Source organism: Carex rostrata, chromosome 8 (genome assembly GCF_964058835.1).
Source record: "Carex rostrata chromosome 8, lpCarRost1.2, whole genome shotgun sequence".
Taxonomy (NCBI): domain Eukaryota; kingdom Viridiplantae; phylum Streptophyta; class Magnoliopsida; order Poales; family Cyperaceae; genus Carex; species Carex rostrata.
In genome coordinates, this window is record NC_135925.1 from 10,318,469 (window position 1) to 10,340,255 (window position 21,787).

Below are 21,787 nucleotides of genomic sequence, written 5' to 3' on the forward strand. Positions count from 1 at the left end.
GATTCGTTGGTTTTCAACGAAAAGTAAAGTCAAAGTTCCAGGCGGTTTGGCCGCTATGCATAATAGAAAAGTCAAACATAACTCCAGCCACTCAATCCTCTCCTCCTTCCCTTCCGATCCCCTTCAGAGTTCAGACTACTGAGAGCTGGTTCTGGCGACGCTATGCACCAACTCTCACTCCTCTTACTCGGCTTCATTTTCTCACTCCACCTCTGCACCTCTGCCTCCTCGACTCCTCTCCCTAATCTCACCTTTTCCTGTTCCGATTCCTCCCAACCCGACCCTTTAACCCTGATACCAGACCGGCTCACCATCGTCATCTCCGGTCACTCACCGCGCCGACTCCCTCTCCTCCGTCGCATCATCATATCCCTCTCCACTCACCCCTCCGTTCATTCCATCTTTGTCGTTTGGTCCAACCCCTCCACCCCTCTCTCCCTTCTCTACTCCTCTCTCCCCCTTTCCCTTCCTTCCATCTCTCTTGTTCCCCTTCCCTCCTCCTCTCTCAACCTCCGTTTCTTCCCCCTTCCCCCCATCCAAACTCGTGCTGTCGCCATCTCCGACGATGACGTGTCCGTGCCGCACCGATCCCTCTCCTTTGCCTTGTCTCTTTGGCAAGCGAGCCCTACTTCACTAATAGGATTTTTCCCAAGATCCCATGATCTGGATATATCCCGCAGAGATTGGATTTACACTGTCCATCCTGATCGGTTCTCTATCCTTCTTACTAAGTTCTTGATACTGGATAGAGATTACCTTTGGAAGTACAGTTGCTCAGAGAACTATGCAAAAGCGCGATTACTTGTAGACAAGGAGAGGAATTGTGAGGACATATTGATGAATTTTGTGGTGGCAATGGAGGGAGGGACCTTGCCAGTATTTGTGGATGCTGGTGGGGTCAGGGATTGGGGTGATCCAAGGAATAGAATTGGTGGTAATGTAAGTGAAGTTGCTCTAAGTGATGATTCACGGGAGTTGGAGGGCATCGAGGTGAAGAAAGTGGGGTTGAGTTCTAGAGGTGAGATGCATTGGAGGAAGAGAGGTGAATGTATAAGAGAGTTTCACAAGTTGCTTGGTAAAATGCCACTGAGATTTAGTTATGGAAAAATGACGCAGGGAGTAAGGGAACAGGCTTTGTGCCAAAAAGGTGGAAAAATTGTATCGTGTGATCATGAAGAGTGATAACGGGTAAGAAGTGTTCCTCTAAATTACTATCTACACAAGATACATAAAACATTGTAATTGGATTAATTATGCAGCCCCATGGTGGTATGTAACATCGGGTTTTCATAAATTTTTGGCTGTAATGAAATAATTTAGTCTCATTTCTCGAACCAGATTACTTAAATGATACAAATAAACAATACAGAGATATAATTTAAGTTCTAGCAATATATATATTTTTTTTAATTTGACAATTAGAATAAAGTGCCTCCAGTTTCCATTGCATTGAACAATAGAAATTCATACATCATTTTCTTGACATAACCAGGTAATGCGAAAAACCCTGAATTGTGTCGTAATAGTTAATAATAATAACAACATCTGTGCATATTATAGTTGAATAAGGAGAGAATAGAGACAGACACCCATGACCAGACCAAAAGCTTGGTGGCATTGCAAAGGAGCTTGAGGTGGTTGTAACAGCAGGTCCATTGCAAGCATAGGCCAGATGCAACAAGAAAGGTAAAGGCAAACTTTTTCATTGCATTTTTCTGAGATTTGTAGGCGATGAAGGGTAGAGTTGTCTTGATATATCTTGTTCGTTTGGAGGAAGTAGAAGGGTCAAAGGGGCTGTAAAGTCTTGCTTAGTGTTATGGTTTGCCTCTTAGGATATAGGAAGCATTGTTCTTTCTTCTTTGCTAGGATTAGGGAATACTTCCTGTTAATGATAACTTGGAAGGAGATAAATTGTCAATTAAATGAGCTTCAAAATTAATTTACTGCTAAATGATAGCTCAACTGAATCAGAAAATCAATATTTACACAGCCGAATCCTTGAGATGAAATTTAATTGAAGTTTAATTTAATCGACGATTCCTTCTAATTTAACAGTGAAGTTTGTTTCACTAGTATTGTTTTTTTTGAGGGTTAACGGCAGAGCCATTAACAAATATATTGATAATAAAAAAGTTTATTTACACAAATATTGACTATATACACCGAAATACTCTATAATGCCGGCTATTGTCTCCCTCATGCAACCAGAAATGAATTTCTTCGGCCGCATTGTTAACTAAGATTGGCACTGGTTTGGATGCCTCATTGAAGATCCTTCGGTTATGCTCTCTCCGGAGTGAGGCTATGGTACAATGCATAGCGCATTTTGGTCCACGCTATGGACTCAAATCTTCAGTTTGAAAGTCCTACCGTTCAACATGGTCTCCATATGAATATGTACTTATAAACTAATTTTACATTTTTTATAAATTTTTTACTATTTTTTTAGATGGGTAGAAAATCACTTGATCTGAAAATTCTGAAGCATCCAAAAACATTGATTTTCTACCCATCTAAAAAAATAGTAAAAAAATTCTAAAAAAATAAAATTTAGTTTACGAGTACATATTGATATCGAGACCATGTTGAACGGTTCGGATTGACCGTTAGGATTTTGAAAACAAAAATATTGATCCGTAGTACGGACCAATCCACGTTATGCAGAGTTCCATAGCCTCACTCAATAATAAATTACTAAATATGAAACTCTACAATTTTGTTGATGCGGCTCATCCAGGGTTGAAAGCTGTGCAAATTACATTACTTATCTTGATTTTATGATTGTGATTGGGTTTTATTTCTAGCCTACCCCAACTTGTTTGGGACTAAAGGCTTAGTTGTTGTTATTGTTGTTGTTGGTATCTTGTGGGATCTAGTAGTCATAAACATCTTTGTTTACAAACTGTGCAACAAAAGTTTTAAGAAAAATGCATATGTTATAAGAATTAAGAAACACATATTGTATTGCAATGGGTGTTTCTAACCAAAGATTGAACATACGAAACAAACAAGTGTAGGACATGACTATAACATCAGTTGGTTCCTAAAGCAGTGAACAAATATAAATTGCACAAAAATAATTTATTAGTCACCGAGATTAGTGTTAATTGGTAATTATTTTATCAGCCTTCTTTATTGGAACATATTATGATCGAAAACCACCTGGATCTATTGTTCCATATTTGAAAGCCGAGGGCAAGCTCTTTGAAATAATATTGCATGATTTTTTACACGTGCTAATATTTGTCGTAATTGCCTTTTCTGAAAGTTAAATTCTAATTTGGACGGCCTCCTCCAATATGTGAATGGCATATAACATTTGTATTCTCAGATTGCGAAACCCAAATCTATGTCTTGAGCTGACATCAATTGGGTTAGCTCGTGAAATGTCTGCTTGTTTACAGGGTTATTGGTTTGCAATGAGCCCCCAAATTCTATTAAAGGACAGTAATAAAATAAAATGTTTCCCCTAGATTTTTTTTCTTGATTTTGTAGTGAAATTCTCATAATATATTCACATTAACCAACCAATTGTGAAAGAATTAACGACTCACAGAGCATGTGTGTGCTAATAAAGTTATTTTACTTTATACTGAATTGTATTAAGGGCTTTACTGCAATGTCACCTATGTCGGTGCCATGCCCTTGTTGAAATGTCAGGTAGTTGCTTCATTGTCTAACGTCAGTACTTAGGTGGACAGCTAAACATCTTTGGCAAAACAAACTGCTACAGATAAATTGTACATTTGGAAACTCCAAGTAAAGCTCTCTCAACCAATACATCCCTTGTTAACCTGCATCGCAATTTTCAATATAGATGACTAGTGACCTTTTGGGCATCTAGAATTTCCAAAATCTAAGCAAAAAGGATATCAACTCTTGTTGAAAGAATATTTGAACTTATCTTGCCTGACATAATCCAAACAACATAAATAGTTCCTATTCGGATCCCTTTTAACCAGTATTTTCCTCCCTTATGATTTAATACCTGAGAGCTTTCCTTGTCTCAACCTTCTAGCCTGATAATTTGCAATCTCAGCCATCAGATCCTGATAGGATGGCAAGAGCATAATGTGAACCAGGGAAAGAATGGCACATGGCTGTTGTTATAGTCTAGATGATGTTTTGAAGAATTCTGTTTTGATTCAAGGGCAGCGATGTACGAAGGGCATGAGACAATAAACAAATGGCAGGTTGAATTGCCTGCATAGGAGTTCTAAAGATCTTTACCAATTCCAGTTTTCTGATTTCTTTCTCTCTGATCCGGAGAAAATCTAACAAAATTTCATTTAAACTCATTGGAATAGATTATAAAGGTAACAAAAAGACTTCTTTCTGATGATCTGTTATGCAGACAGCTCATAATATAGTTCCGTCTCACACAATTCATAATTGCATTCCTTCTATTTCCAGATAAGGCTTAATGAAGGTAGTAGGGAAAGAAGGAAAGAGCTGAAGTCCAAAGAGCAGCTCCTAGAGCAGGTGTTGTCACAAAGGAGCCATTTGTATGAGCTGGAGCGGGTGCAGGAACATCACCAGCAAGTGCCATGGTGATTCGAGGCAGCAATAGTGAGCGAAAACAATGGCAACCTTCCTCATCTCCATGGAAAATGATGGATGAAATCAGACTGTTTCGGACTATTGACCATTTAAGATACCAGAGTGGGCTGTTAGTCGTGATTTAATGGTCTAGTAGCTAGTACAAAGGAGCTCTGGAAGGAGGGGGAAAGATTTACAGACGATCTGGTTGATTGTCACTGATGTCTAATTTGTTTACTAAAATCAGGTGTTTTTCTAAGGAGTTTTGTTCCGTTCATTCTGTTTGTTGGAAAAATACAGAACTCTTGCTGTGTTGAATCGGAATTTGTGGGGCAGCAATTTCCCAGAAGTTCGTTTGCAAGTAATGAGGAGGAATGTGTTTGTATGGTTTATTAGAACATTGCTTGTATGTTTTGTAATTTCATCTTTTTCTTTTTTTAATCCTTTTTCACACATGTAGCTGGTGGTGGTTTATTTTATTTATTAATAATAGAATCGAATAGATGATTGTCTTTACTGGGTTAAATAATGATTAACAACCGACTGACGGCCCTAATTAAACATAATGAAATCCGACCAGCCCGCTCTGATATGAACCCTGGTACAGTAAAAAAAAATGCTAAAAGCACACAATGCCGAGGTGTAATTCTTGTATCTGTACAAACAGAGATCCTCAAACAAATCAAATCAAATCTGAATAAAAAATACAACCAGATCATCAAATCTGACTTGATCTAGCATTTATAATTGGAAAAGTCTAGATTTTCGTATGCGAACTTAGAAAAGAAATTGTATCTGAATTTTTTTTTGATTTAGTCCTTGAAAAGTAAAGGATACGGTGGTGCTACCACTTGGGAAATAGAATGAAGTTGGCATTGAAACTTTTATTCGCTCCAAACAATTCATCCAACTTTTCAAAATGACCAAATTTGATTTATTTTTTTTTTTGGGAAGTTAAAAAACTAATCTTATTTTATGGAAAATCACGGAATAATTTGATGTAAACAACAGTTCATAAACAAATTTAAGTTTTATTATACAAATTTAAGGACCAAAATATTTTAATTTTTTTTTTCCAGTTTGATAAGTAGAATCCTGTTTAACACCAAAAGAGTAATTGGCCCCCACTACAATTTTACATGCAAACACATAACATGTCAACCCAAATTAAGAAAGAAAAGAAAAACATTCCTAATTATGTGTAACACCATTCATCCAACCAATAATTTGAACCAGTCAATCAAACCTCTCCAAAGGGTCACCAAGAACCTATATAAACCGCTGTGCTGTGTCTTTATTCCTCAAACAAGGCAAAGAAGAACTCATTAGCAAGCGTCTCTCTCTCATCTCCAACTTGTCCCAAATCCATTTTTTCATTCGTAATGGAGATGAAGAAGATCGCCTGTGCTGTCCTTGTTGCTGCTGCATCTGCCACCATGGCGTTTGCTGCCGATGCTCCGGCCCCAGGTCCTAGTACGAGCGACTCCTTTGCCATGACACCAGCTGTTGGTGCTGCTGTCGGTGCCTCCGTACTGTCATTCATCGCATACTATTTGCATTGAGTTTTGTTGGGTTAGGGAGAAGGAGATTTAATGAGCATATATGTTTACTTTTTATTATATTGATATGTAATTTCTTTTCAGCATATCTGTTTACTTTGTATTGTATTCCAGTGTTAAATGTGTTGTTGAGAACCACATTCTGAATCTGGCTTTACTAGTACCATACTTTTCATGTGTCAACTAATTTTTCTTTTCTCAAATGTGTACATGCCTGCTGTTGTATTTATATGCAACTTCTTTACACATTCTGAATCTGTTAATTTCTATTATATTTATATGTAATTTCTTTTGTTTGATCCAAAGTAACCGTCCAATCAGCACCATTTCAAATAAGGGGTGAAATTAGTCCATCTGATCTGTCTAATTTCAATCCAATAACTTCCTGCCATCACGTAGCAGTGCGAAAGCAATGTGTGCCTCGCATTCGTCTAATCTCAAGTATCATGGATGATACTGTTTCATGACAGTACCAGAAAACCAGGCTCCACCCTGCAGCCAAATGATGATTTGTGCAGTATTGTGACAATATTGCAGGGGTTATCCAATAGATTATAAAAATTGGATGGTTCAGATTAAGTAATAAATAATTGGAGCTGTTATTATATTGATATTCACCTTTTAACCAGCATTTTCCTCCCTTGTGATTTAATACCCTGAGAGCTGTCCTTGTCTCAAACTTCTAGCCTGATGAGTTGCAATCTCAGTCATCAGATCCTGATAATGTGAGCCAGGGAAAGAATGGCATATGGATGTTGTTAAATTCTAGATGATGTTTTGAATAATTCTGTTTTGATTCAAGGGCAGCGATGTACGAAGGATATGAGCCAATAAACAAATAGCAGCTTGAATTGCCTGCAGAGGAGTCGTAAAGATCTTACCCATTTCCAGTTTTCTGTTTTATTTCTCTCTTATCCCGAGAAAATCTAACAAAATTTCATTTCAACTCATTGGAATAGATTATGCAGATAGCTCATAATATTGTTCTGTCTCACAGAATTCATAATTTCATTCCTTCTATCTTCATATAAGGCTTAATGAAGGTAGTAGGGAAAGAATGAAAGAGCTGAAGTCCCAAGAGCAGCTCCTAGAGCGGGTGTTGTCACAAAGGAGCAGGGACGGAGCCATGGTGGCCCGGGGGTCTGTCTCCCCTGGATTTTGAAATTTAGTTCAAAAAAATAAGACCAGTAGCTTATTGCCTACCCTGGAAATCAATCTGCTCCTTCCTGTGCCCAAAATTGAAATCTCCGGACCCAGTATAGAATGGACCTGAATATTTTATAAAACGGGCCTGAATTTTTGGACTGAATAAAAGGCGCTGCGTCACTGAATAAATTAAAAACGTGTCTAAGCTCTCACTCGTCGCTCTCTCAGCCTCTATGAGTCGTCGCTCTCCAAAATAAAATAAAAAAAAACAAAAATTCTCAAAGCCCTCTCTGACTCGAAATGAGTGCATACTGGTAAGTAATTCAATTGGCTCGACATTTATTTTTGGATTTAAATCAATTGATTTGGCACCAACTGATGCATGATGTACTCTGGTTTTGTATTGGCTCTAAACCTAGCATGATCAGTACAGTTCAAAATCCAACACCTAAATCTTTTGGATACTGTACAAAATCCAAAACTACATCCTTATATTTGCATACTGTCAATCATGTTGTTTTTGCTTATGTTGATTGTTTTTTTATGTAGTACCCAATTAGCTAATAAATTTGAATCCGATGAGCTATTTTAATTCAATTTCTGCCACCTCTGACAAAAATTCTGCATCCGCCTCTGCAAAGAAGCCATTTGTATGAGCCGGTGCAGGGGTATCACCAGCAAGTGCCATGGTAGTCGAGGTAGCAATAGTGAGGACAACAATGACAACCTTCCTCATCTCCATGGAAAATAATGGTGACATCAGATTGTTTAGGCCTATTGACCTTTTAAGATATCAGAGTGGGCTGTTAGTCCTAATTTAATGGGGCAGGGGCGTCAGGGACGGACCTAGAAAATCATGATAGGAGGTGTTAAAACTTAAAATGCACAGTATATTATTGGTAGGAATTGAATCCAAACTCTCCACATCCACAAAATATACTCCAATCACTAAGCCACAAGTGGACATATGATATTTTATGAGGACGACTAGGCCATATAAAAAGTTAAAAAAAATTCAATTCAATTAAATTTTAATATATATAACTAAAATTCTAAAATTATAGGAATGACTTAACACCTATACGGATAAATATAGATCCACCCCTAAAGAGAGTAGTTCCAATGCCCATCGGACCAGTTCTGGGTTCCATGGGCACATCTACCTTCCGATTCCATCAATCACTCTCCGATTTGATAAACGAAGCATTCCTTAAAGGGATTTGATTTATCAGTTTTAAAACCAATTGACTAATTAAACCCACTAAAATTCATCTCCTCAGGTGTTCATCGGTTCGGTTCGATTGAAACCGAACCGAACCAGGCAAACCAAAGTTATAATTTGGTTTCAAAAATAGAACCGAACTGAACCGAACCAAAGTTTATTTCGGTTTGTTTGGTTCAAACCGAAATATATTAATTTTTTATTTAAAACATTTTATTTATAATAAACCGAAGTATATTAAGAAATAAACCAGAGTATTAAGAAATAAACTGGGATATTAAGAAATAAACTGAAGTATTTAAAGCAATTGATTAAGAAATAAACTGGGGCGGTCCTGACCAAATTCATAATATATAAAAGTTCGGTCTGTTTGGTTATTTCAGTTTTGAAAATTTCAAATCAAACTGAACTGAAGTTATAATTCAGTTTTAAAAAAGAAACCGAACCGAACAATTAAACCGAAAAAACCGAACATTTAGTCCAAACTAAAGTTGGCATTGAAACTTTCTGAAAATAGAATAAAGTTGTCATTGAAACTTTTATTGGCTCTAAATCAGTCAACCAAATTGAAAAAAAGAAGAAGAAAGATTATAAGTGGTATTGAAATTCTTCTCCAAATGATTAAGTTAGTCCACCATAATCCTTCTTAAAGGACTAACTTTCAAAATGATTAATTTGATTATTTTTAGGGAAGTTCAAAGACCAATCTTATTTTATGGAAAATCATGGAACAATTTTGTGGAAAAAAAAGTTCAAAAACAAATATAAGTATTTTTACACAAATTTATGAACCAAAATATTAAAAAAAAAAAATCCAGTTTGATAAGTCGAATGAAAGGATTTTGTTTAACACCAATAAGAATAATTGGCCCCCACTACAATTTTACATGCAAGCACATAACAACTGTCAACCCAAATTAAGAAAGAAAAGAAAAACATCCCTAATTATTCGTAACACCATTCATCCAACCAATAACTTGAACCAGTCAATCAAACCGCTCCAATGGTTCACCAAGAAACCTATATAAACCCCTGAGCTCTGTCTCTATTCCTCAAACAAGGCAAAGAAGCACTCATTAGCACAAAAGCATCTCTCTCATCTCCAACTTGTCCCAAATCCATTTTTTCATTCGCAATGGAGATGAAGAAGATCGCCTGTGCTGTCCTTGTTGCTGCTGCATCTGCCACCATGGCATTTGCTGCCGATGGTCCTGCCCCTGGTCCTAGTACGAGCGACTCCTTCGCCATGACACCAGCTATTGGTGCTGCAGTTGGTGCCTCTGTACTGTCATTCTTCGCATACTATATGCATTGAGTTTCTTTGTGTTAGGGAGAAGGAGATTTAATGAGCATATCTGTTTACATTTTATTATATTGATATATGTAATTTCTTTTCAGCCTATGTTTATTTTGTATTGTATTCCAGTTTTAAATGTGTTGTTGAGAGTCACATACTGAATCTGGCTTTACTACTACCATTTATTTTCACGCGTCAACTAATTTTATTTTCTCAAATAGGTGCATGCCTGTTGTTGTATCTATATGCAACTTCTTTACACATTCTGAATCTGTTAATTTCTATTATATTTATATGTAATTCCTTTTGTTTGATCCAATGTAACCGTCCAATTAGCACCATTTCCAATAGGGGGTGAAATTAGTATGATCGGTCTAATTTTAATCCAATAACTTCCTGCCATAATTTATAATCATGGTGTAATAAAGGTCAGCTATTTTAGGGAAAATTGGTTGTTTGTCACTCCAAAACCTTCAAATTTGAAAAATATCATTTCAAAATTTAAAATTATAATAATGTCACTCTAAACTTAATTAATTTATAATTTTGTCACTTCAAATAATTAATGACTAAAATACCCTCTTCTTCTCCTACCATGGCGAAAGGCCTATTCGATCTTCTTCTCCTGCCATGGCGCAATTAGTACTGACGAGTGACGACTGATAAAAAATATAAGAGTGTTACATCAGTAGTTGTTAGAAATTTACAACCCCACTGTTACTGGTTGGTAAATGCATAATTTGGAGGAAACTAATAATGAGAAAATGAAAAGTATAGCTCACTTAATTTAGGAATCAGATTTCCTGCCCCCATACTCACTGCGAGTTGGACCCGGTTACTGTTAAAGGGTTTAGGGTTAAAATAATTTTGGATTTAGGATTAAATGGGGGCCTACTCTACAGCGATTCTGGGGACAGAAATTTTCTGCCCCTAGGGGGGCAGACGATTCGGTTCCCTTAATTTAATGATTTTCTATTTATTTTTCAACTTTTTATTAATGAATTATAGGCTGATAGCAGACAAAAGTTTACGCCACGGTTTTAATGAATTCATCAATTGTATGACTCCGCTGGCTATGCTATGCATTAATTACTTCTGAAAGGTTGAATTAATTGAAGTACCGCTGTACCAGTGTACCTGCATTGTTTATATATCGCTTTTCTATGAACTCATAAATGATCAAGGCTTCACAAAAGAAACGAATTTGATTAAGATAAGCTAAAATCGCTAAATTTAGAACTGTAATTGAAGATAAAAGGGATGAAATCAAAAGAAAAAATAGTGTATTTCCACTAAATTGCTAGTTAATTTGTCACAGAACAAAAAGATAAAAGCAATCCAAAGAATCAAGCACGAGAAGTGCAATGCATCACATCTAGAAAGAAATCTACCAATGTTTACTCTCTTATTTCAGTCTCAAACCCTTCTTTCTCTACAAACCTCAGATTCCAGCTAAGAAGATCGAATAGGCCTTTCGCCATGGCAAGAGAAGAGGAGAAGGTAGGAGAAGAAAAAGAGGAGAAGAAGGGAGGATATTTTAGTCATTAATTATTTGGAGTGGCAAAATTTGAAGTTAATGAAGTTTAGAGTGGCACTATTACAATTTCAAATTTCAAGATGACATTTTTCAAATTTGAAGGTTTTAGAATGGCAAATAATCAATTTTCCCTTTATTTTACTGTTCTATATTGCTAGCTTGTGCCAATTTTTCAAAAAAAGAAAAAGAAAAACAAAATTCCTGTCATCACGTAGCAGTGCAAAAGCAATGTGCACCTCGCTTTAGTCTAATCTCAAGTATCATGGATGATACTGTTTCATGACAGTACCAGAAAACCAGGCCCCACCCTGCAGCCAAATGATGATTCGTGCAGTATTGTGACAAAATGTCAGGGTTCATCCAATAGATTATAAAGATTGGATGGCTCAGATTAAGTAATAAATGATTGGAGCGGTTATTTATCCTACAAATCAATCTGATCTTGATCGGAAAGTTCCAAGATCTACAATATACATGATATACATTTGCCATTATAGCACATAACATTATTTTGGTGGTTATTTGTTGTCTTAGTGGATATTCACTTCAGCCTCCTTTATTGGAGACTTAAACGAGTTAGAATTTCATCATGCTGTTGTTAAATCCAGCAGCATAAATTTCATTAACAGAAAAACTGGTTTGCAGTTAACTTTATGAGTTACAGGTCAAACACCTGAAATAGAAGAGCAAATGGTGCTTGAAATTGGGTTTTATCTACCTATTTGTGATAAAGTTTTGGTATTTTGATGATCGTTGATGTAATTTACCAAAAAGTTACTGCCAAGTTTGGAAGGTATATTTCACTGTAGATTTAAGAAAAAATACATTGGAAAAAATGGATAACATTTGCACTACTTTACTTGTAATTTATTTATTCAATTTCTTTACGTAATTTACATTGGAAAAAATGCATAACATTTGCACTTTAATTTTTTTCCAATCTCTTTACGTTATTTAAATATATTTTTGATATTAGTAGTAATTTGCAGATTATATCTGTCCATTTTTATATCTATTTGTTTGTTTGTCCGTCTGTCTGTAAGAAAATGATTAAATAAACCTGTCCTATTATGCAGCTGCGTTTCTTTTTTCTACATATTTTACATGGTTATGCTCATATTGTGAGAGCTAGTTTGCTAAAAAAAGAAAAAAAAAAAAGATGAGAAAAACATTGGTTGAATTTGTACTTTTTACTTGAATCAGTCTAATTTAGTTTTTTTATGAAAAATTGGATAAGCGGGTGGAGAGGAAAAGCCTACCTTTAATGGCAAATGTATACCATTGAGATCTTCGAACTTTCCGATCAAGATCAGATTGATTTGTAGAATAACCGCTCCAATTATTTATTACTTAATCTGAGCCATCCAATTTTTATAATCTATTGGATGACCTCTGACATATTGTCACAATACTGCACGAATTATCATTTGGCTGCATGGTGGAGCCTGGTTTTCTGGTACTGTCATGATACAGTATCATCCATGATACCTGAGATTAGACGAATGCAAGGTGCACATGCATTGATTTCGCACTACTACGTGATGACAACAAATTGGATAGAAATTAGACCGATCAGATGGACTAAATTAGAAAAGGTGCTGATCGGATGGTAACGTTGGATCAAACAAAAGAAATTACACATAAATATAATAGAAGTTAACAGATTCAGAATGGGTATAGAAGTTACATATCTCCATTCTTATAATAAGTACGTAGATGTCCTGATCCGTCAACGGTTGTTATTAAAAGATGCAATTATGATTAATATCAACCATCCAATCAAATAATATGCTTTTTTTTATTCAATGCATTTTTTTTTTGTCTTTTTACGTGTAGAATTATAAATTTATTTAGACACGTACTCACCACATGTACTGCACATATTTTGGTTACAATTAAAATTAAATAGACTTAAATCAGCGGTGCTGTAATGGGAAAGTTATTGATGTCTTACTTATTTTTATTATCTCCTTCAATATTTTCTTTGATTTTCCTGATCCTTCCTTTCTTTCTTTCTTTCCGTTTCCAAAAAAAATATTTGCAAATGGGCGTGGAAGACGACATCTTAGGGTTGTGCGGACGTTGAAATCTGGCGTGTTATATTGGGGAAGGGTAAATAAAGAAATGTGCGTTGTAAGAAGGCAATAGCAGAAGAACTTGCTTTCGGTCCAGTGGCAAAGGCACATGGCTCTCATGTAGAAGGTCATGGGTTCGAAATTTACAAAGCAGAAAAATCTTCTATAATATACAATAAAAATAGACAATAGCAGATCCTGGTTCAGGTTTCTGGAAGAATAAAGGGATCAAGGACGAGGGTAAAATTGCCATTTTCTGGGTTTTGACTCTCAATGGCTGGGAGGTTTGCTTTGAATCTGGTACCACTTTGGAGCTTTTGGTCGGGGAAATAAATTTATTTTTGATGGACAATACTTTGTTAGGGGATTGTAAGGTGCTTCAAGATCATTGTAGTGCATGAGATCAATAGCTGGATTTGAAATCAATATTTTTAAGACAGTTTGAGTTTTTTTGTTTTTGTTTTCACGGTAAAGTTGGATTTGGAGGAGCTAAAAAAGATATTATTGTTCTCATTGCTTACGACATACTATCATTCTTTTTTGAAATGGTAAAAAGATGTATCTAACTATCTCATATTTCAGGTTGATTATCTAACTTCCATTGTCCCCGCTTATAGATATTTTATATTTTATCCAGCTTATAAAACTCCGTTAATTTATAACTTTTAGTAGGCTCAGATCATGTCAGCTGATATTCTGGTAAAACTTGTAGAAAACATATATTAGATTTCTTTATTAATTGATTAGCATTGCTATAACTCCTTTGCCTGTGAAATTCGTATGTTTTACTAGGGGCTATGTACAGTTCTAACCAAGGGGCACTTCATTGGTCTAGGTTAAGTGAACCATGGGGTTTTTTCTAGGTGGTGAAATTTATTTCTTCTTCTTTTAATGACGCATGAATATTTAATCAATTAGTTATTCGGTAAAGGAATGCGACATAAATGATGGCCCGAACTCAGTTGTGTTGTGAACTGGTTGCATCCATTTACAAGTTTTGAACCTTCCAAAATTCGAATTAATTTTCTCTGTTACTAATTTGCTGTTTATCATACAAACAGGTCAAACGTTGAGCAATATTTTGAGTATCTAACTTCTCATATTAACAAAAATAACTGTACACAATTATTTTTGTTTCACGCAACGCAAAATCAATATTAACATAGTTATGTCTCCGTTACAACACAGGGGTACGATACTAGTAAATTAATACAACAAGAAGTGTGCACATTTAACACCCATTTGAGAAAATAAAATTAGTTACGCATGAAAAATATGATAAACAGATATGGTAAAGCCAGATTCAGAATGTGGCTCTCAACAACACATTTAACACTGGAATGCAATACAAAGTAAACAGATATGCTGAAAAGAAATTACATATCAATATAAAAAAAAAGTAAACAGATAAGCTCATTAAATCTCCTTCTCCCTAACAGAATGAAACTCAATGCATGTAGTATGCGAAGAATGACAGTACGGAGGCACCGAGAGCGGCACCAACAGCTGGTGCGATGGCAAAGGAGTCGCTCTTAGGAGCAGGGGCAGGAGCATCGGCAGCAAAAGCCATGGTGGCGGATGCAGCAACAACAAGGACAGCACAGGCGATCTTCTTCATCTCCATTGCGAATGAAAAAATGGATTTGGGACAAGTTGGAGATGAGAGAGAGATGCTTTTGTGCTAATGAGTGCTTCTTTGCCTTGTTTGAGGAATAGAAACAGAGCTCGGGGGTTTATATAGGTTTCTTGGTGACCCTTTGGAAAGGTTTGATTGACTGGTTCATGTTATTGGTTGGATGAATGGTGTTACACATAATTAGAAAAGTTCTTTTTTTTTTTCTTAATTTGGGTTGACAGTTGTTATTTGCTCCTTGCATGTAAAATTGTAGTGGGGGCCAATTATTATTGTTGGTCATGGCATGACTGGATCCAGGGTGGAGAATGCTAATCAAACTGTTCGGTAAAGGAAAAAATAATAATATTATGATGACAGGTGTTATGCCTAGTTAGCTATATGCTAATAAAAGCTAAAAATGGTTACAGATTTTTTTATCTGAAAAAAAAATGGTTATAGATTTCAATGTTGACTTTCGCATAGATATATGATTGGAAAAAAATTAGTATCATATTTTCCTCTCTAACCCTTGAAGAATAAAAATATCAAATATACTATAATTTCATAAAAAAAAATTCAAAAATTCAAAAGTAAAAAATTAAATATTAATTTCCTGTAATTGCTGAAGAATAAATTAAAAATTCCAACAAAATTTAGATCTTTAAATATGTTCCTCTCGATCTATACAATCATCATACAGTCCGATTCAGAATTACTCTTTACTCTTAGAATTCACATTATTAACGGCCTATCAAAATTATAGAAAATTAGGCCGCTTAATAAACAATCAAACATATTTTCTAAGTGGAGCGCTAGCCTTCAGCAGCTCCATCAACAGTCCTAAAAGACTCGTGCAATTGCCGGAGTGTGGCCTCGTCACGGTTCCAGTCAGGGTTAGGCGCCATGACGAAATGCGAGTACAGTTTATTTTTTGCACAAGTTACCGAAATCAAGCTATGTGAACCAGCCCCTTGGATCTCATACTCGTAGTACACTTGACCGTTGTCATCCTTTCTCTCAGTAGACTTAACACCATCAGCACTAGCAATCTGATCCTGTAGGCCCACATCTGACAATGCAAGATTGTTCAACACTGCATCAAGTGGTGCAAGGGACCGGAAACCTGAGAGGAATGTTAAGTATTCACGCTCGGTACGCTTTTTCGGGTTGAAGAATTCACTGTCAGTGCCGTTCGTTCCTTTTTCGACTTTCGAGACAAGACGTTCTTTCCAAGAGTCGGGAACGAGGTAGACATACTCAGCTGAGGTCTTCTTGCTGGAGTTGCCACCATAGCCGCCATAATTGGCTGCACTGGCAGCGGTACCATAGTAGATATGGAGGTTTGACTGGTCAACAGCGATGGCGGCAGGGATTGCTGGGGTTGTCGATATGAGAAGAAGGGAGGCGGCGGCAGCTGTTAGAAGAGAGGTGGTGTTTGTAAATGATGATTTGGCATTTGAATTAAATTGGCAAGTGACTTGGGTTTTGAATTGAATTTTTGGTGTTGAGGTGGTGGGGATTGATAGCAGGGGAGCCGGAGAGAGGAAGTTAGCCATGGTGGTGGTAGTTTGATTCACTGCGTTTTGGAGGAGATTTGGGCCAATTTGGATTTTGGTTTGTGGATTTGTGGCTGTGAGGAGAGCAACCAATATGAGGTGGCTTGCAGGTAGTGACTAGTACAGTGACCTTATCCATACACAAATAAGGATCTTTTTTCATAAATAATGCTTTGCAAATCATATGAGGATTTAGTGACAAATTGTACAACTGAGACTACATGAGAAGTATCTTACAATTTTTATTCCTATGTTCACACTATCAAAGCCTATTTATTATATGTGACAAAATGTTGAACAAAGTAAAAATAGAAGACTGAACATATATATTATTAGTTTCAAAATTACATGTCCTTTACAATTATTTGAAATAGGACTTTAATACAGTGTGTGGCCGTCATCATAGGACACGTGCCACCCACGCCGGCATGGTGGGGCATTCTCGTCATACTCAGCACAGCAACTCCATCTCCTCTTCCAATTTGAGCTGCCGGTGTTAGGTCGGTTGTCTTTCTCATTCCACTTGTAAACTATCACTCCGCTCTTGTCACTCCACTCCCCATCTATCCCTTGATGTGGTGGTGCCAATGCATATAGCCCTCTCTCCCCTTAAACCAAAATGAGATATCATGATCAACTTCACAAACTTTGCTAAACATTCATGTTAGCACAAATACAAGGATGCTAGGGGTGAAGTATTGAACCGCTAAGAAAATGGCCCATATATTGCACGAGCCTTAGGCCTAAATCTAAAGTAAAAGACCATAACCTATTATAACATAATTAACCCCAAAAGGCTTGAATAAAATATGGGCCATGTGCCTGGTAAGCTCAAGGCCCAATAAAAGTGAAAAATTGTAAAAATATTGATGGTTATCCATTACCAGTGATGTGGCCATGGAAGGAACAAGCGGTGGGAGAGTTGTTCTTATCTTGGTACAGTGTCCCGCATCGGAGGCATCTCTTGTGCACCTTTATCTCCTTTAATGGTTGGTGTTGGTGTGAGCTAGGTATTATGTTACCGTTTGAGGATGCCTTCAATAAGGTTTTGGAAGTTGGGTTTGCTATCTTGATTTGGGAAAAGCCTGGGAACAAAAGCGCCATTACGACTTCTTTGCTTCCGATTTTTATTCGTCTTTATTTTTTTCCCTTTTTAATAATTGGTTTTTTTTTTTATTTGGGAGAGGCGGAAGAAATGACAATGGCTACTTTCTAATTGGGCTGGCAGGATATCTACTGGGCTTCTGTTCATGTTTTTTTTTTCTCTCTTTTTGGTGCCCGAAGAAACGGTAATTTACAAAATAGTCATCATCATCACCAAACTGCTTTTAATTTACTTGGTAAATCTTTTACAAATACATATATTATTTATTTCAATTGAATTTGTTAATTTGAGTTAAATTATTGAAAACTAATTCTTGGAGATTTGAAAATTTAAATCTCTATTTCAGATAAAAAAAATAAAAAATAAAAACTTGCGTGCACATAAAATACAAAATTTTGACATATGTGCTAAAACCGCCAATAAGAATAATTAAATGTTATCGATGAGTGGATCGCTCTCTCCGAAACAGATCTTATAATATATAAATATAATGAATCCGCGACAGAAATGCTCGGTTAGATTATTATGAAAATGGAGCTAAGCTTGGGGAATAATAAAAAGGCCTCGTGATCTGGTGAAGAGGAGACAGAGGTGTCTGAGCGCGGTGTGGCGTGAACAGGACAATACATCCCGTATATTCTCTCTGTACAAACGCTTAATTCGTCTCTGTCTGTTTCTCACATCTGATCTGCTGCTATTTTAAAATTTTACTTCCAAATTGCACCCCCCATTTCCATTCCCCCACGAGTGGATTGTCGCTTTTATTTCTCGTTTTCTCTTCGTACGTATTAAGCTGAATCAAGCAAGAACGCCTGTGCACTCTTAAATCAAACCCATCACTTTTGGTGAGAAAGGTGTGAATTTTTAATTTGACATTGGGATTTTAATCTCTTCACCAACCGTTCAAGAGGGGCTTTCAATTCTTTATGTCCTCTGCAGCTCTGCTCCTTCTGTTGTGTTAAGATTTTCTGTTGCAGTGCTTATGAGAGCAAGCCGTCGTAATTATGTCCAGTGTTGTAAAAAAAAGTCCGTTTAGGCCAATAATTGCCCGATTAGTCTTTGGCGGTGACCAAATAGTTATGAATTTTTTTAATTAATCGATCGTTATTTCCGATTGTGACCGATTATTCTGATTAATCACTTGACGGTATTATGTCTGTGCGATGACTGCATACTGTTATTTACAACACTGATTATGTCTGCTTGTCATGCTCCTGCTTTTTTTTGTTTTTTTTTCAATTATTGGCATGTGCAATACATCTGAATTTATTAAAGTATTTATGACTATTTTTTTAATTTATTAAAATATTTTATGACTATAAAGCAAAGGTTTAAATAGCGTTTATCGTGTCATAGCGTGCCGGCTGAAAAAGCAGCGTTATTCCCAAATAGCGCCGCTATAGCGTGGAATAGCGCCGATAGCGCCATAGCTTTTATGGTCCGAAAACGCTATAGCGGCGCTATAGCACGCTATTTAGAACCCTGCTATAAAGAAAGTGTAATTTGCACTCATAGATCTTTACTCGGATTAAAAATAGTGTATGGTGATTACAGAAAACAAGTATTTATGTCTTACAAAATTGATAACTTAAATTATAAGTGATTTAGTAATACATTGGTAATTGGTGTATCTACTAATATATAAAAAAAATTCTGGCTTTCGATCCTGATATACCATATATAATATATGGAAGCGAGATGTATTTGATAGGCATCAGATTCAAATTAGTTTGATATTTATATGGAACAGTCTAATTCGCTTCACGATTTGTGTGCACTTGATCTACACAATTATTTAAACAATGTGCATGAATTATAAAGCGAATCCGATTGTCCCGAGCGGACATCAGACCAATTTGGATCTGGTGTTGATTCGATTCCCATCGGACGGACCCCACTTCCATATTACTTAAAATTTAACTTTATCATGAGATATTGTTCATAATTTTACATATATAAGCTATTATAAAAAGTTAAAATTATTATGATTTTTTTCTTAAAAACATAAATCTAACAAATGTAACCTTTTTCCCCCAACTATACGAAGATATACAGCATGACATTAGTGGGTATAGATAATAGTATTAATAGATCCACCCGACAGTATATATATTTTATCCAACCTTCCTTTTCGGGGTGTGGGCCCCACGTACCAGGATATACTATAATAATAAGATATATATACACTTTGGAAACATCACATCTCATCGCATCCACATTGCGGAGTTGACACTTGATATGCCTAGCATCCTCGGAGAAATGAGAGATGACACAAGTCTTATATATTATGATACTTCAATTTTTTTTTTTCATTAATTTATATACAGCCGCATATTGAGCCATATAAGTATATAACGACGTAATTATAAAGCAAATTCCTCATTCTTTAAGTTTCTCAGTTTCAAGAAATGTCGGCATCCATAGTGTATACAATGATAAATTAATCTTTTTTTTTAAATGGGGTAGTTGAGGGATTGTTTATTACTATCGGTTTGAAACTTTGAATTGAGTTTATAAGCAATCTATGGTTTTCTTATGACAAAAAAATAATATTAATTAACTAATTTGCTTATATATTAATACATTCATCATGTTGTGGTATGAATATTGTTAATTATAATCGTCACTTGCACGGGTGTGTTATGTTGGATTATATTAATAATATTATTAAATAAAAAATGTTTTCTCTATATTTTACTAAGCACGTGATTTATTACAGTCAGTTTTTGTATTTTAAAGATTAAATTATTTTTAATAGAAAAAAACATTAATATTAATAGTTACTGATTTTTTTTTCTGTCAACAATATTCATTAAATCGGATTGTCTAGAAAATTTGAGTTATAAAAGTTATTAGCGGTGTCGTGAAATTCTGATCGATTGGCATGACTGCAATGAATCACATTTAAATATCAACAAACTAAATCCGATCAATGCACTTGTTAATCGACTGAGATTTAAAAAAAAAATTAAATTCTATAATCTACCTTGAAATAATATTATAATAGAGTTGTTTAATTATGAACTATACAACCGTAAGACCCAGCAACATATTATCGTGTTGGCCGATTGGGAAACACGCAGATATATATAGTCGACAAATTAAAATTTCTCTTAAATTAAGGAACCTTTATGGTAAAAAGTCAATGTGTAATTAATTTCAAATGTTAGTCTGTCGGCTACAATATGGTTTTTGTTCTTTGGACAGTACTACTAATTAAATTTTCCCTCGATGCAATTTTATTTTGAGATTTCACATGCACAAAAGTCTGTCACAGATCGATGGTGCTAGGTTTCATATTTTGAGATTAGATTTACTGAAAAGATACTTGTCTTTTTAAAGCAGAACTAATAAAATCTATTAAATTAAGTTGATGCTGTCAATATTTTCTTATTACAACAATGGGACACTGGTCAAACATCATGGAACGTTTATACTTTATAGGTTTATTAAAAAGTGAAATAATCCCATGTCATTTGGTTTTTATATTTTCCAATTCTGATTTTTTTCCCCTCTTATATATATCGATCGGATGATTTCTGTATTTTAATACTTTTCTATTTATTTGAAAAATTCCATGTTTAATATATCCAAGGAGATCAATAAATCCTAAGTAATGTCAATTTTTTGTGTTCCTCAATGTAAATTATCATGGGATCGTGTTATTTTTCATTTTATAAAAGGTTTAAATAGCGTTTATCACGTCATAGCGTGCTGGCTGAAAAAACAGCACTATTCCCAAATAGCGCCGCTATAGCGCTGATAGCACCATAGCTTTTACGGTCCGAAAACGCGATAACGCGCTATTTAGAACCCTGCATTTTATATAATTTTTTCCCTTCAAAAATGATATTTGTGTTCAAAAATTGATGAATGCCTTTATAAAGATTGTATTATTTTCAAAATAATTGAATTTTAATATATAATTTTTTTAGAAAGAAACTTGGATTAAATCCTCATATGCTTATTGTCCATATGTTTTGAAATAAAAAAAACTTTATGCAGATTTAAATCGCAAGTCAATTAATATTAACATAGTCTAGATGTTAGAAATGAAGATTTTTTTTAGTGATACTATCACGCCACAATGCTTTAGGAAGTAAAGAGAGTATTTTACCTCTGACTCATATCTCTAT

At 35.4% G+C, this 21,787-nt stretch overlaps 3 protein-coding genes and 3 pseudogenes across 10 annotated transcripts; 3 read left to right on the forward strand and 3 right to left on the reverse strand.

The window, feature by feature from the left end:
* The first annotated feature begins 4 nt into the window (after positions 1–4).
* On the forward strand, positions 5–7,091 carry LOC144558248 (Nucleotide-diphospho-sugar transferases superfamily protein). 7 transcript variants are annotated; one of them, XM_078307049.1, is made up of 4 exons: positions 5–1,188; positions 1,561–1,686; positions 4,019–4,316; positions 4,414–4,980. In XM_078307049.1, exon 1 carries the CDS (start codon positions 163–165, stop codon positions 1,180–1,182), a length of 1,020 nt encoding a protein of 339 aa, XP_078163175.1. In that variant the 5' UTR covers positions 5–162; the 3' UTR covers positions 1,183–1,188; positions 1,561–1,686; positions 4,019–4,316; positions 4,414–4,980. The 7 variants fall into 7 exon arrangements, with proteins under 7 accessions (XP_078163175.1, XP_078163176.1, XP_078163178.1 ...); XM_078307050.1 differs by having other exon boundaries at positions 4,040–4,316; XM_078307052.1 differs by having other exon boundaries at positions 4,151–4,316.
* LOC144558665 (arabinogalactan protein 23 pseudogene) lies at positions 5,876–6,398 on the forward strand (annotated as a pseudogene).
* Positions 7,092–9,311: 2,220 nt separating the features above from the next.
* On the forward strand, positions 9,312–10,152 carry LOC144558249 (arabinogalactan protein 23 pseudogene; annotated as a pseudogene). The gene has a single exon (XR_013512876.1). The product of XR_013512876.1 is annotated as an arabinogalactan protein 23 pseudogene (transcript).
* A 4,561-nt stretch (positions 10,153–14,713) lies between these two features.
* Positions 14,714–15,095, reverse strand: LOC144558496 (arabinogalactan protein 23 pseudogene; annotated as a pseudogene).
* A 529-nt stretch (positions 15,096–15,624) lies between these two features.
* LOC144558494 (thylakoid lumenal protein (Mog1/PsbP/DUF1795-like photosystem II reaction center PsbP family protein)) lies at positions 15,625–16,703 on the reverse strand. The gene has a single exon (XM_078307332.1). The coding sequence runs from the start codon at positions 16,544–16,546 to the stop codon at positions 15,803–15,805; it is 744 nt and encodes a 247-aa protein (XP_078163458.1). The 5' UTR covers positions 16,547–16,703; the 3' UTR covers positions 15,625–15,802.
* A 148-nt stretch (positions 16,704–16,851) lies between these two features.
* Positions 16,852–17,762, reverse strand: LOC144558495 (uncharacterized). Its single transcript, XM_078307333.1, has 2 exons — positions 17,431–17,762; positions 16,852–17,154 (listed from the first exon to the last, which is right to left on the reverse strand). The coding sequence occupies exons 1-2, from the start codon at positions 17,648–17,650 to the stop codon at positions 16,925–16,927; spliced, it is 450 nt and encodes a 149-aa protein (XP_078163459.1). The 5' UTR covers positions 17,651–17,762; the 3' UTR covers positions 16,852–16,924.
* Between the last annotated feature and the right edge of the window lie 4,025 nt (positions 17,763–21,787).